Source organism: Bombyx mandarina, chromosome 05 (assembly GCF_030267445.1).
Source record: "Bombyx mandarina strain Sakado chromosome 05, ASM3026744v2".
Taxonomy (NCBI): Eukaryota; Metazoa; Arthropoda; class Insecta; order Lepidoptera; family Bombycidae; genus Bombyx; species Bombyx mandarina.
Genome location: NC_143212.1, coordinates 2736511 through 2749367, shown reverse-complemented (window position 1 = coordinate 2749367; position 12857 = coordinate 2736511). Strand labels below are relative to the sequence as shown.

At 33.3% G+C, this 12857-nt stretch overlaps 3 protein-coding genes and 1 long non-coding RNA gene across 12 annotated transcripts in view; 2 read left to right on the top strand and 2 right to left on the bottom strand.

Moving 5' to 3' along the window:
- The window catches only part of LOC114244033 (uncharacterized), a 178886-nt gene extending 175817 nt beyond the window's left edge, over positions 1-3069 (bottom strand). For 8 of the 9 annotated variants that reach the window (XM_089727272.1, XM_089727277.1, XM_089727275.1 and 5 more), the window contains exon 1: positions 2847-3069. The gene's annotated coding sequence lies outside the window, so the exon portion shown is untranslated. The remainder of the gene's footprint in view (positions 1-2846) is intronic. The other variant, XM_089727274.1, reaches the window with a different exon arrangement.
- LOC149502900 (uncharacterized) lies at positions 2623-3095 on the top strand. The gene is made up of 2 exons (XR_016323069.1): positions 2623-2706; positions 2979-3095. It is a non-coding gene; the product is annotated as an uncharacterized LOC149502900 (long non-coding RNA).
- A 915-nt stretch (positions 3096-4010) lies between these two features.
- LOC114244035 (epidermal retinol dehydrogenase 2) lies at positions 4011-6983 on the bottom strand. The gene is made up of 5 exons (XM_028175731.2): positions 6531-6983; positions 6181-6381; positions 5637-5966; positions 5040-5287; positions 4011-4714 (listed from the first exon to the last, which is right to left on the bottom strand). The coding sequence occupies exons 1-5, from the start codon at positions 6531-6533 to the stop codon at positions 4522-4524; spliced, it is 975 nt and encodes a 324-aa protein (XP_028031532.2). The 5' UTR covers positions 6534-6983; the 3' UTR covers positions 4011-4521.
- A 1451-nt stretch (positions 6984-8434) lies between these two features.
- On the top strand, positions 8435-12827 carry LOC114244016 (BLOC-1-related complex subunit 8 homolog). The gene is made up of 3 exons (XM_028175694.2): positions 8435-9126; positions 9340-9517; positions 10150-12827. Exons 1-3 carry the CDS (start codon positions 9075-9077, stop codon positions 10433-10435), a joined length of 516 nt encoding a protein of 171 aa, XP_028031495.1. The 5' UTR covers positions 8435-9074; the 3' UTR covers positions 10436-12827.
- The last annotated feature ends 30 nt before the right edge of the window (positions 12828-12857 follow it).

The window sequence follows — 12857 nt, the reverse complement described above, 5'->3', positions numbered from 1 at the left end:
GGGTTCGACGAGAACGGTGACCGGTGCTTGAAGTACCTAGAAGCACCGTTAGTGGATCGGGAGGATATACTGTATAACCTTTCCATTACCGAATGCATGTTTAATATACAGGATGTCCTAGAAAGAATGGATCATTCTGAAACACCTCATAGTAGAGCTATTGGGGAAACCAAATAAAAAAATTAACAAAAGATTTCTTAGGTAGTACCCAAATTAATTACCCAAATAAAAAGACTACATTTCATGATTAAAATTTAAGTTAAATTTTTACAAAAAATTACAATAGCTACTCATATGGTTTAGTGCATATCCATTGGTATAGTCCATGTAGAATAGTATAACAACAAAAACCCTATGGATTTCATGTGTTTGTAGCTGTTTTATATTACAGGAACGCGCAGTAGTATGGAAAATTATGATTTTTGTTTGGAACACGTAATTCGGGTACTACCTAAGAAATATTTTTATTTATTTTTTTATTTTGAGTCCCCAATAGCTCTACTATGAGGTGTTTCGGGATTATCCATTCTTTCTGGGACACCCTGTATATTACTCGTATTTCACACTGAAGTACTAATGTAGATTCTAATAATTTCGTACACATTTTAGAAACTTCATTAATATACTCTACAATTGTACAGAATCCGTATCATTTAATGAATGTATTTCGATCATAATCTCGATAAATGGTCGCAATCCTCAAAAAATGAACGTTCGACGGTCGAATTAACAATAAATTACGAACGCTAATGCTCAGTGTCATTAAGGAGCAATTAATCAAAAAACGAGGAATGGTATGAAAGCAACCGAATAACGGAGACATTTTACCAGTCACCAGAAACTCCATTAGGAAATACATTTGAAATCAATACCATAATACTCCGTTGACCAACTTTAGACAAAACATAGAATTGAGAATAAATGCTGAAGTTCTTACAAGTATTTGATCTATACTAATTTTATAAAGAGGAAAGAATTGTTTATTTGTATTGAATAGGCTCCGAAACTACTGAACCGATTTGAAAAATTCTTTCACTGTTTGGAAGCTACACCATTGACCAAGACCCGAGCGGAGCCAGAGCGGGCCGCTATGTTAAAAATATTTTTAGGCAATAATCCTTTAGATGCAGGCATTCTAAAATCAGAAACACTACTATGGATTAAAAATACTGCTTTAATAAAACCAATAAGAATTTTTGACACATCACGATTTTTTTTATTGTCCTTATATAGGCGGACGAGCATACGGTCCACCTGATGGGGAGTGGTTATCGTCGCTCGTGGACGTCAGCAATGCCAGGGGCCAAGCCGCTGCCTACCCAGAATTTAAAATGCATATATTTATAAATAAAATGACTTTCAAAGTTGATTAAAAGCATGTAAATAATTAATGCTACTATTTTATCACAAGTTTATTATTTTTATTGTATAATTTCCTATGTACCTTATACTTGAAGAGTTTTCGTGGTGACAAACAACTAAGGTGCTATTTGTTGACATATTTGAATATTATACTACCTAGTCTTTTTTTTTTTTAATTAATGTTATTTGTAATTATTTGCACAAAGAAAGAACTAACAGTGTCTTGAGGTCTAACAATTTGTTTCATTTGTGTTTTGTGCATCAACTATCATCTGTATTAATGCAAACAACTTTATAAGTTATGACAAAATCCAAACTCTCAGTACAGAAAAGAAGTTATTTCCATGATATTGGACAATCCAGTTGAAATTTAATATGTGTATAAAAAGTATTCTTTTTGTATTCTTAGTCTTTCTGTTTTTATTTATTCAAAAATATTATATGCAAAATTGAAGCTCTCAGTAACAAGGAACATCAAAAATATAATTGATTGGTCATTTAGAATATTTATTTCAGAGCTAGCAGATTCTCTCTACTTAATTTATTCATTATTTTAATTATACATATTAGGTATGGAATAATGGGATATTTTTTTAATATTATGGTTTCAATAAAAAGCCTCCTTTTTTTAAAGTGCACATGAAACTTAATTTGTTAAGCACAAAAGAAAGGTGTAGGTAGATTACATCAGGATTCAGTTGGAAGGTCAGGTAAGGAATAGCGGGATTGAGAGTACCTTTAATTTTCTAGTCTGAAAAAATGCAAGTAAATTTATTAATTCTGATAATTTTAATTTAATTACACAATTTAAATTGTCCAGTATATATGTAACAGTAAATTGTTTTTGTTTTTTAATATTTTTTTACTGTATTTTTAATTTCTTTTTATTATGGCTTCGAATGTACAATAAACAATTTTTTTAATTACTTATAAAAAGGATCTATTTTCGCCTAGTTTTTTTAATAGTAATTCAAACATTATTTTATTTTACACAACTTGTAAAAAAATAATGATAAAATCAGAAATAAATTCCTATAAGCTTTCAGCAAACTATGCAGGAAAAACCTTCACACGAACTTCAAAGTTATTCGTGTGATGATTTGAACTTCGATTTTTTTGCGTATATCGCAAGTTTAAGCAAACTTTGATCTAGGTAAGCCTCTTACGATTATACATTAATACACACCAATTCAAATTAAATTACAATACAATTAATTCTTCATGTTTTGTGAGACAATATGTTTGCAATGGAAAACCTACTGGAGCTCCATATACCTACGTACTGTGGTGGAAAGTGGTGTTTCGCGTGATTTCTAAATGGGTCACCTTGATTTTGTAATCGCTGTACGTACTTTGATATCTTTAGTTTAATATTACTTAATAAAAACAAATCAAATGATATATTTAATGTTAGTTTTCTATTATCGATCGAGAATGTTTGATGTCAGGCGATGAATGAAACGATAACTCAAAGCAATACTCACCGAAACTAGGTGCTTTTGCACCTTTGAGGAGAAGCACAATTTTCACAATAAGGTCTTAGTTAACTCTCTTAATACAATATGCTATAAGACCAGGTTACTAGTACAAAATTAATTATATTTCGTTTTTAACAGGACAATTCACTGAAACAAATCACGAACGAGCACAAAAAAAACAAGACGAAACAGACTTTTCAAGACGAAGACAGATGTCGCTCTTGTGCGAATGACAATATAATTGACATTTGACATATGAGTTGTATATTTTTTTATTCGATTCGTCTCTTAAATAAGCAACGGCAATGAAGAACGAACGGATATATATTCTGTACAAATACATCGTGTTATTTGAGTATGATGTAAAATGGAACAGACTCTGAAATGAAATAAAGCCTTTAGACAATCTTATAAATTGCGAAAAAAAATATTAAAATAAAATTGACGGTAAGGAAATAATTAAATAATTATGGACATTGAAACAACTATAATACTGATATGATAAGGTATGGCGCTCGCTGTAATTCTGCGCGATACCGGTGTCATGAACCTGCTTCTACTTCGCTTCATGAGATCTAATTTGAAAGATATGAAAGTTATAGTTGAGCCAATGCGCTTAGTCAACTAACACTTCGATCTTTCATCTTGCCTTCACCGCAGAGATTGGCGAGACGTGGGTTCGTAGCCGTACGAGCCCAGAAGTTTCCCTATGGTCAGTAGTTGCGAAATGATGTCATGGTTCTGGGTCATGACCAATTTTTTGTGAAAATTAAAATCGGATACGTACAGAATTGTAGACTTAATTTTTTGTATTTCATTTTCCATTATTTTTTCTGCAAAATAGTTGTTAACTTATTACTATTACCATCCTATTAACATTTTCACAGCCATGATAATGAAGTGTACAGTGTATACAAGGTATAATTTTATGTATTTCTAGTAGCTTCAATCGAGAATATAAAATAATAAATAGTCCAATTTTCCAAAGCAGACAGTTCTTGATATGGTGTTTTGTTTAAAGACAGCTTTGATGTTAGATAAATATATGTATTACAGTAAAAATTAACATGTGACCTCACAAAAGTTTAAGAATTCATGCCGTAATTTTCTTAATAAAATTATTATCTTCATACTAAACTATTGGTACTTTTCATAAATTTACAAAATAAATTTCATTATATCAATCCTCAGGCTTCCTTTATTTCCATAATTTTCTTATCAATCTTTTTTTTATAATTCATTCTATCTAAAAATAAACAACAATCTCAGTCTTATCAACACCCTTCTTGACTCAGGATTTAACAACATTAGTACTTTTAAATGAAATTTGTAGGAAACAAACTTCTTTTTTAACATAAAAAAAAAGTACTTCTTTACTATTTATAAACATATTTTTACTTAAGACCAAAATAAATAAAAAATATGTTGAAATTGTTTGAGTTTAATTCGCGCAATAGTCTTACTGAAATAAATAAGATAATCCCTTAAATGTATATTCTTTGCATTGAATCAAACGTAATAAAATAAAAAAATATATTAAAAAACTCAGTAATTTTGAAAGCAACTTTTCTACAGGACAAAACTTTAATATCTTACATTGGTAAATAATTATTTTTCACATTATGCCATACGGTGAACAAGTCACAACGAAGTGAGTTGCAAAAGTTATCAATTAGTAACATCAAGCAAAATCAACACCTGTGTCGAGTAAGTCCCTTATTAGTACTGTTGCTCGACGCGGCAGAATACGCAACAAATGACCAAGACATAACAAATGCTTTGGAACTGATGCTTCGGGGTAGTTCCTCCTGACGCTGTCCAGGATCGATGATGCTGCTTCTACAGGTGATATGGTCCCGAAATAGCTGGGTATCCTTCAAATGTTAAAAATTAATTTAAGCCTTGCTAATTAAGATAACAATTTATATCTTATCATATCTTAACTTTTCACGAAGATAGAAATATTTCAAGTTCAAGAGTACTGTGTAAATTGAAACTGAATAATGTAAAATTGATTGAAAGTAGATTTTGTACTGTAATAATATAAATTGTCTTTGAATTATCTCTTAGTAAATATTGTTAACTACACATCTCCATTAACAATAGCACTAGGTGCCAGAAAGGTCATTAATGTATATGGGTTCTCAAGCAATGATATTTCACAATCTATTATAAACAAAAGGCTACCATTATTCTCACCTTAATTTCACATCGTGATACTCATCATTCACGATGAAAGGATATATGTGAATCAATGTCACATGCACATTATCAATCTTATTTATTCTGAGATCCTCCATCAGCGACTCCGCTAACCCCTGCACTGCAAACTGAGCAACACTGAGCGGCATCTTATCTTTTATGTAGCTGAGACCAGCTACAGAAGTCAAAGCCACAATGTGCCCGTGGTCTCTGGTTTTCATTTCTGGTAAGAAGTTGTCTATGAGCTGAAAAAAAATTAAGCAAGGAAAATTGTGTTTAAAAAAAATATTGTACTGTAATTTATACATGTATGAGGGTATCTATGTCAACTACAGAAATCACTGACTTGCTTAAATGTTAACAAAAGACCATTTCATCCAGCTGATGTAACAACTGAAGTTAAATTTATAGAAAAAATTTAATAGTTCACTACACACAATAAAAACTAAATAAGTTCCAATTTTTTAGGTTTAATTAATGTTACATTATTGACCTTAGCAACCCTTAAAGATTAGCTTTTGTTCACGAGTGGCATTGATTGCAAGTGAATCAAGTGGATCTTGATGGGTCTATAGAAACAATAAAGTAACTTACCCAGAAATATGATGTCAATGTCAAATCCAGTGTTTTGTGTATATCTTGAGGTGGTTGTGTCATTAAAGACCTAGGGCTGGGTATACCACAGCAATAGAACAACATGCTGACAAAACCAACATCTTTCTTAATTTGTGCTGCTAATTCTTCTATTTTCTCTCTTCTTGTAACATCACAAATGTAACTGGCTGCTGATCCACCTCTAAGTTTGATGTGGTCCACAGTATCTTCATTATTCTGATGATTGATGTCAATACACAGTACTATTGCCCCTAGATCTGCAAGTTGCATAGCTATTTGTCGTCCAACACCTCTTCCGGAGCCAATGACCTAAAACCAGTTAAGACTTTTGACTTTTTTTTTTTATTGCTTAGATGGGTGGATGAGCTCACAGCACACCTGGTGTTAAGTGGTTACTGGAGCCCATAGACATCCACAACGTAAAATGCGCCACCCACCTTGAGATACAAGTTCTAAGGTCTCAAGTATAGTTACAGTTAATAAGTAATAAATAAACAAAAAATATGTTTTAAATTTATCTTACCATAGCAGTTTCCAATCTGACAGTTTTCAATGGTGGCGGTCTGAACAATTCATATGCAGCTTGAAATGTTGCGCATATTGCATTGAACACAACCCAAGCAACATCCACCATCAAAATGCAAAATGAATAGAGTCGTAGTAACATTTTGATTGGAAAAATGAAATGTAATAACACAGACAGTACATCCATTTGTTTGGATTCCTGAAAGGAAAAATAAATTAAAATAATTGACATTAAAAAAAAAGAGATAATTTAAGCCGATCCTTCGAAAAAGTATGATGAGTTGGGTGGCTTAATTTTGTTCGAAAAGATTACTAATGAATTTCAAATGAAATAGATAAAAAACTCACCATTAGTGTTTCATAAGATATATATTTCCAAATTACCCGCGAATAACAATCGCTTATCTGAATACAGAATAAGGCACTCAACACAGTGCTTTTAATGCAAATGCCACTGCGTGCTCGAAGCGGAACTCACAGAAAACAATGAACTTTTGATAGTACCGCAGTTCGGTTATGTTATCAATACTTTTATGGAGATAACAATAGATAGGTACTTAATGCACATATGCAATGCCTTTCATGAAATATAATCATCTACAAATGACGTTGGTATGCTTTGCAAATTTTTTTTGTGATTTAACGTTATATCTTGATAAGTAAATATTATTAATGTAAGTTTAAAATAAAATTTGATTTGTTTAGCTCGCTAAAATTTGTGTACCAATTGTATATAATTTGCCATGTTTTACGCATAGATTAAACCACAGAACACTATTACTTCTAGCGAAGGATTAGACCATAGATTATACACTTTTAGACACTTATTATATTTGAGATATAATAATATTGGTTTTACGTTTTACGGAAATTGATTATGTGTATAATCTTAAGTGTATAATCTATGGTACGAAGGAAAATTTTTCCAAAATTATATTTCATTCCATATCATCTCATCTCATTTCATTTGATTTCATCCCAGTTGATTAATGTCTCAAATCAATCATCTTCATTTCATTTCATCATTTTTCATATTCATTTGCCATTTTTTCAATGGACTTTTTGAAAGATCCTAAAGAGGTTATGTCCAGCGGATTTGTTTCATTTCCCCACATGTATGCACTTTCATAGATATTAAACAATTAATAAACCATCGTTATTTCACATTTAAACCTGAAGAAACACTAAATAGACAAAATAAAATAATTCACACAACTTCACTCCTCGCGCTCCCGCCAAATTGTCTAATATGAATATATTATTAACATGGATAATACACTCAATATCTAGGTAAGTTTGAAGTCGTCGTGGCCTAAAGGTTAAGACGTCTGGTGCATTCGTATTGAGCGATGCACCGGTGTTCGAATCCCGCAGGCGGGTACCAATTTTTCTAATGAAATACGTACTCAAATGTTTACGATTGACTTCCACGGTGAAGGAATAACATTGTGTAATAAAAATCAAACCCAAAAAATTATAATTTGCGTAATTACTGGTGGTAGGACCTCTTGTGAGTCCGCACGGGTAGGTACCACCGCCCTGCCTATTTCTGCCGTGAAGCAGTAATGCGTTTCGGTTTAAAGGATGGGACAGCCGTTGTGACTATACTGAGACCTTAGAACTTATATCTCGAGGTGTATGGCGCATTTACGTTGTAGATGTCTATGGGCTCCAGTAACCACTTAACACCAGGTGTGCTGTGAGCTCGTCCACATGTCTGCAATAAAAATAAAAATAAAAGTTTACGAGCATTTGGGCTGGCTAGCTCATAAGTGGTCTGCATTTCACTGAAATATATTGTTAAAATTTTGACTTTTGCCTTTACCTGACTTTACCTTTGATTGACTTTACCTTTTTTATCCCATTTCATTAATACTCAAATTAATGAATTTCATCCCATTTCGCTTCATTTTTGTTTTCATATAATTCAATATTGGAAATTTTACGTGCCGCGGCCCTAATGTTATTGTTCGGAGCTTTTTTAAGCAAGCTTTTCGTAAATGTCGTAGCACGATTGCAGGCATCTGTGAAATATATTTTTTGTATGGTAGCTGCATACACTCTGTTCTTACACCGGTCACTCACATGCGCACGAATACGCAAACCCGCAAGTGTAGGACGACATTTGCAAATGATTATCCAAAGTTTTCGCTGCATTCGTGGTTTTTCAAGCTGTGTAGGTTTTTTAACAGACATCAAAGCGCGCGAACCTCGAACCTTCGCGTAGTCTCCCACACATTCGCTTGCCCAGTTGCGCCGACGATTGCGAAGGTAACGGACGTATCGCCATTTTCATAGTTCGTGACGTCTACTGTGTCGTGTGTGACGTTTTCATCAAAAGAAATCCCATAAAAACAGCATGACTGTTAATGATGTCTGGGAAAGAATTCAAAACTCTTTTTCTCTTCAATGTTCTATTGACGAATTAAAAAGGAGGAGAAATTCGTGAGACATTCGTAAATGTACGAATATTTGCGCGCATGTCAGTGGCCGGCATTAGAAATGATAGACTTATGATCGTACAGCCGTTGATGAAAATTAAAAAAAGACTTAAATTGACATTTTGAGTTGAAGTAGAAAAAGATTGTTTTCCATAGTGTAGTGTTGGTATATAATCTACAGTAGGTACGGTACCGTACGTAATTTTTGCTGTTCAGAAAACTTAAAACAAATCTCATAACCGAATCAGATAATTGAAGAAAATAGAACAAAAAAATCCATAGTAGTTAGGCAGCAGAAAGACAAAGTATTTAAAGTAAAAGTATTATAATCTGTTAAAATTTTAAGGCCCTATGTCTAGAAATTATCTGATGTTAAAGTTTTTTGTTTACTAAATCATTAATACACAGCAAATTCTGAAGTAGATCTTGAGATTAATTTTGAAAAGTCATAATGGCTTTCGTTTACCAAGGAGATGCCGAATTAGAAACTAAAGCAAAGAAGGGTAGGTATTCAAAATACTTAAAAAGGGCATTGCAGATCAAATTATACTTCCTGCTTATATCATATATCAACGAATATGAGTAGTTGAGCTTATGATCCATCGCTTGCTGGATCTCAAAGACCGGGTACTGCTACCTGAATGACACTACTCCTTAAAATTGGTAGCTTTGTGGTGATAATGGTCGAAATAAAAGTATTTTTCATGATGTTCCAGCTGCTGAAAGAATATCTGAGAATATGCACATCGTAGCCAACGAACCTTCACTAGCACTGTACAGATTACAAGAACATGTAAGGAAGGCCTTGCCTCCTATGGTGGAAAGAAGAGTTGAGGTCACAAAACTACAACATGAATTGCAGGGGAGGTGTTATGATGTTGAATATGCATTAAGGTAAATTTAACTCTCATAACTTAAGTTTTCTATGTTCAGATCATGTTACATAAATATAAATATATCATGATTGACTTTTGAAGTGTACATTCTGTAAAATATATAATTTAATATATCTAAATATATTTAATGATTAAAATATATTTTAATAATAGGTTGGGGAAAAAGTTTCTTCACATTTTTTAAGAAAATTCACAACATTTTTTATATCATTTATTTATATTTAACTAAAGCATGTAGGTACCATTTTGTTCGATAAGTTTTTGCCATCTTGTTGGTAGGGACATGATTCCATTGCTATAGAAATTTTGGGGCTTCTGATCAAAATACTGCGACAATTGGTTTTGGCAGTCCTCTCGTGATGTTAACCTGACAAATTCTGAAGAGGCTGAACTGATTTTATTACAAGTTCATACATACTATAATGTGAAAGGACTTTTTCCCTGACCTATTATATTTGTATATATCAATATAAATATATTTTGCCTTCAAGTTAATGCCAGCTTACAACCTCTTTCTGCTGTACATGTTTTGTGTTTGAAGGAAACAAAACTCCTTTGAAATATTACATTGTTTATGGTCTTTTATGTCTACACAATTGCATAACATTTTCTGTATATTTAAATTTTCAGTGCTGTAAAATCTATGGATGGTGCTGCAACAAGCTTTAAAAACATACAAGAAATGTTAAAACAGTGCATATTTTTAAAGCAGCAACTAAAATACGAAGAAAGTAGGAGAAATAAAAAAGATTCAAATTCTGTGTACAAACGTCTATCTGCTCATATAGTTTTAGATCTCCCAGACCTGTCCGAGTTCTCCATGGTACGTGAGACCACTAACCGAATCGAGAACATGATGGCTCATGCTAGGGGCTCATCAGCCGAACTCCACAGATCACATACAACTTTACATTGAATTGTAACTGTATGGTCATTGTGTTCAATTAATATGGAATTTGTGTTCATGGTTGCATATAAGAGAGGCACTATAGTAAACATGAATATTATGCTTATTTATTGATCTCAGTAATGTATACAAAAAAAACTATTGATAAACATGCTGTAGCATATGTCTAATGCTGGAACCACACTGCGTTATGCGCTATTCGTTATGTGACTACGCCGTATTCGCCAAAATATATGTTAAACGCGCAAGCAAGAAACATGCCATCCACACTTCGAACTTGTGCGCTGAATTATGCCAAATAAGGAAAATATGTGTCTTGTTTGCGTGGAGCGATGGACGTGTTGAGAGTTGCCGCAATTTATTATTTCCTAAATGTTTCTTACCAATACTTGTTGTACGAAGTTACTAAAAGACCTAAAAGACCGAAAAGAAAACGCTGGTGGATGATTACAAGTCATAAGACACGTCGATATACGACCGCCACAAGCGAGCGAAATGAGCGAATGACTCACCGAAGTGTGGGCAGTCGATGCGCATATTAGCCTTATTCGTATCCTTTGAAGTGTGTCAAAAAACCGACAAGTCGACGGATACGCGTATTTGCTATTCGTCCTTATGTGTTATGCGTACGAATAAAGCGAATATTGGCGAATATACTCTCCACACTTCGCCGTGTGCGCGTGAATAGCTCGCACAACGAATAGCGTATAGCGCAGTGTGGTTCCGGCGTAAGGACAATATCTTTTGTTTGTTTATAGTCATGTTTGAGCCAATATATTAGAGATCTCTCTAAGCCAAATTGGAAATGATTATTGCTTCCCTAAGTGGTTTGATTTAAAGTTGAAAATGGTTTATCAAATTTGATTACTCCCTAGAGGTGTCATTTTACTAAAAACATCAGAATAAATACATTGATGAGTACTGATTGGATCTTTCAGTGCTGATGATTAATGCGGGCCTCTTCTAGTTGTATTCAGTCATGCATGATATTGGGATTATGAAAAAAGTGTAGGAAATGTTGTATTATAATGTATGTTATCCAACAAAATTGCAGGTGCATTTTGAATGATTACTTGCAAGTATTTTTTTCTTTACTATTTCTTGCCTTTATCTAAATCATCTTACTAAGTTTTGGGCAATCAAATAATTTCACTTTTTAGTTTTATTATTAATCTTATACACATTGGTAGACTGCACCTGAAAGAAACAACTCACTGTATTTAAAAGTTACACCATGTCATTAATAACATGGTAAGATTTTAGAGTCAATTTTGCAATCACCAAATAGGGTATATTATAACCAGTCATAGCCTTACTATTTACGAAGTTTTATGAAAATGATTTGGTGATTATGAAATTATCAACATTGAGAGTATCCTAGTCAATTAATGTCCAATCTCTGTGTTCCGTTACATTGGTATTATACAAGCAACTATTTTTTTTAAATCTTTTGAAATGTATCATGGTACCCCTCATTCACTATGTTAGAAATTTAGCTAGTACCTCGACCATTTGCCCTTAGCACACTTCCTCCGCGAAATGAATCGCAAATCCACTCCACGTTCCGCTCATCGGACTTGACTATATTCACTACTTTACATCGCAAATCGAGCAAGAGAACATTACTATCGCAGTTTGAATACAATGTGCTGAGTGCGAGTTTTTTGACGTGACAACGTCTTATAATTCGATGGAGCCGGCTGCACGCACGAAAAAACATGACTCATGCGGCGTTACCTCGCTCTGAGGCGACGTGAGCGATGCATCCGCGTGGACAGCTGCTATACAATAATACATTTACATGTTTTCGTCAAGTATGAAGTTCAGTGAAAAGTGAATTTATAGCAACGATAATTGCGATAATTGAAAAATGAAACCATTCCATCAGTATTTTCTTATGACGTTGTCACGTTCAACTATCGTCAGTAAACCGACTTTACAGACAACCGATTTTTTAACTTCTCGTAGGGGCGCTGTTCCATACAAATTTGAGTTAACTATTACGCAATCGAGAAGTTAAAAAACTCGCACTGAGCACACCGGTGGTTATGTTTGGTTTATTTTCGTTTCGCGGCGGAAGGGGTAACGCTTTAACACGTTAAACTGAACTATAGGATGCTGTTTACGCGGGACTTTTTGTACGTTTTTTTTGCTTAAGCACGCAAGAAAAAATTCTTAATGCATCGTTGGAGGAAAGGTTTCTCATTATTCACAATTTCATAGCATATCAGTCAATTTCAGTAACTGGTTTGGATCAATTTCAAATGATTCGCTTTGCCAAGATTTTTTTTAAATGTAGGTATCTACGAACGCTAGTTTTGTGAATGCATTTGCTGCATTAATAACGTCGTACATTGGTATGTAACCATTTGGTTTTATAATAAATAATGTGAATTATGTATAACAGCCCGTTTTATTAATGGCATTTGGA

Bases quoted from the DNA above. Each gene is read 5' to 3' on its own strand.
- LOC114244035 (XM_028175731.2), bottom strand. The intron at 5,288-5,636 runs GTAAGTTACTTT...ATTTTTTTTCAG, and splicing joins CATTGACATCATATTTCTGG to CTCATAGACAACTTCTTACC. The intron at 4,715-5,039 runs GTGAGAATAATG...TAACATTTGAAG, and splicing joins TATCACGATGTGAAATTAAG to GATACCCAGCTATTTCGGGA.
- LOC114244016 (XM_028175694.2), top strand. From the start codon at position 9,075: ATGGCTTTCGTTTACCAAGGAGATGCCGAATTAGAAACTAAAGCAAAG. The intron at 9,127-9,339 runs GTAGGTATTCAA...ATGATGTTCCAG, and splicing joins AGAAACTAAAGCAAAGAAGG to CTGCTGAAAGAATATCTGAG. The intron at 9,518-10,149 runs GTAAATTTAACT...TTAAATTTTCAG, and splicing joins GATGTTGAATATGCATTAAG to TGCTGTAAAATCTATGGATG.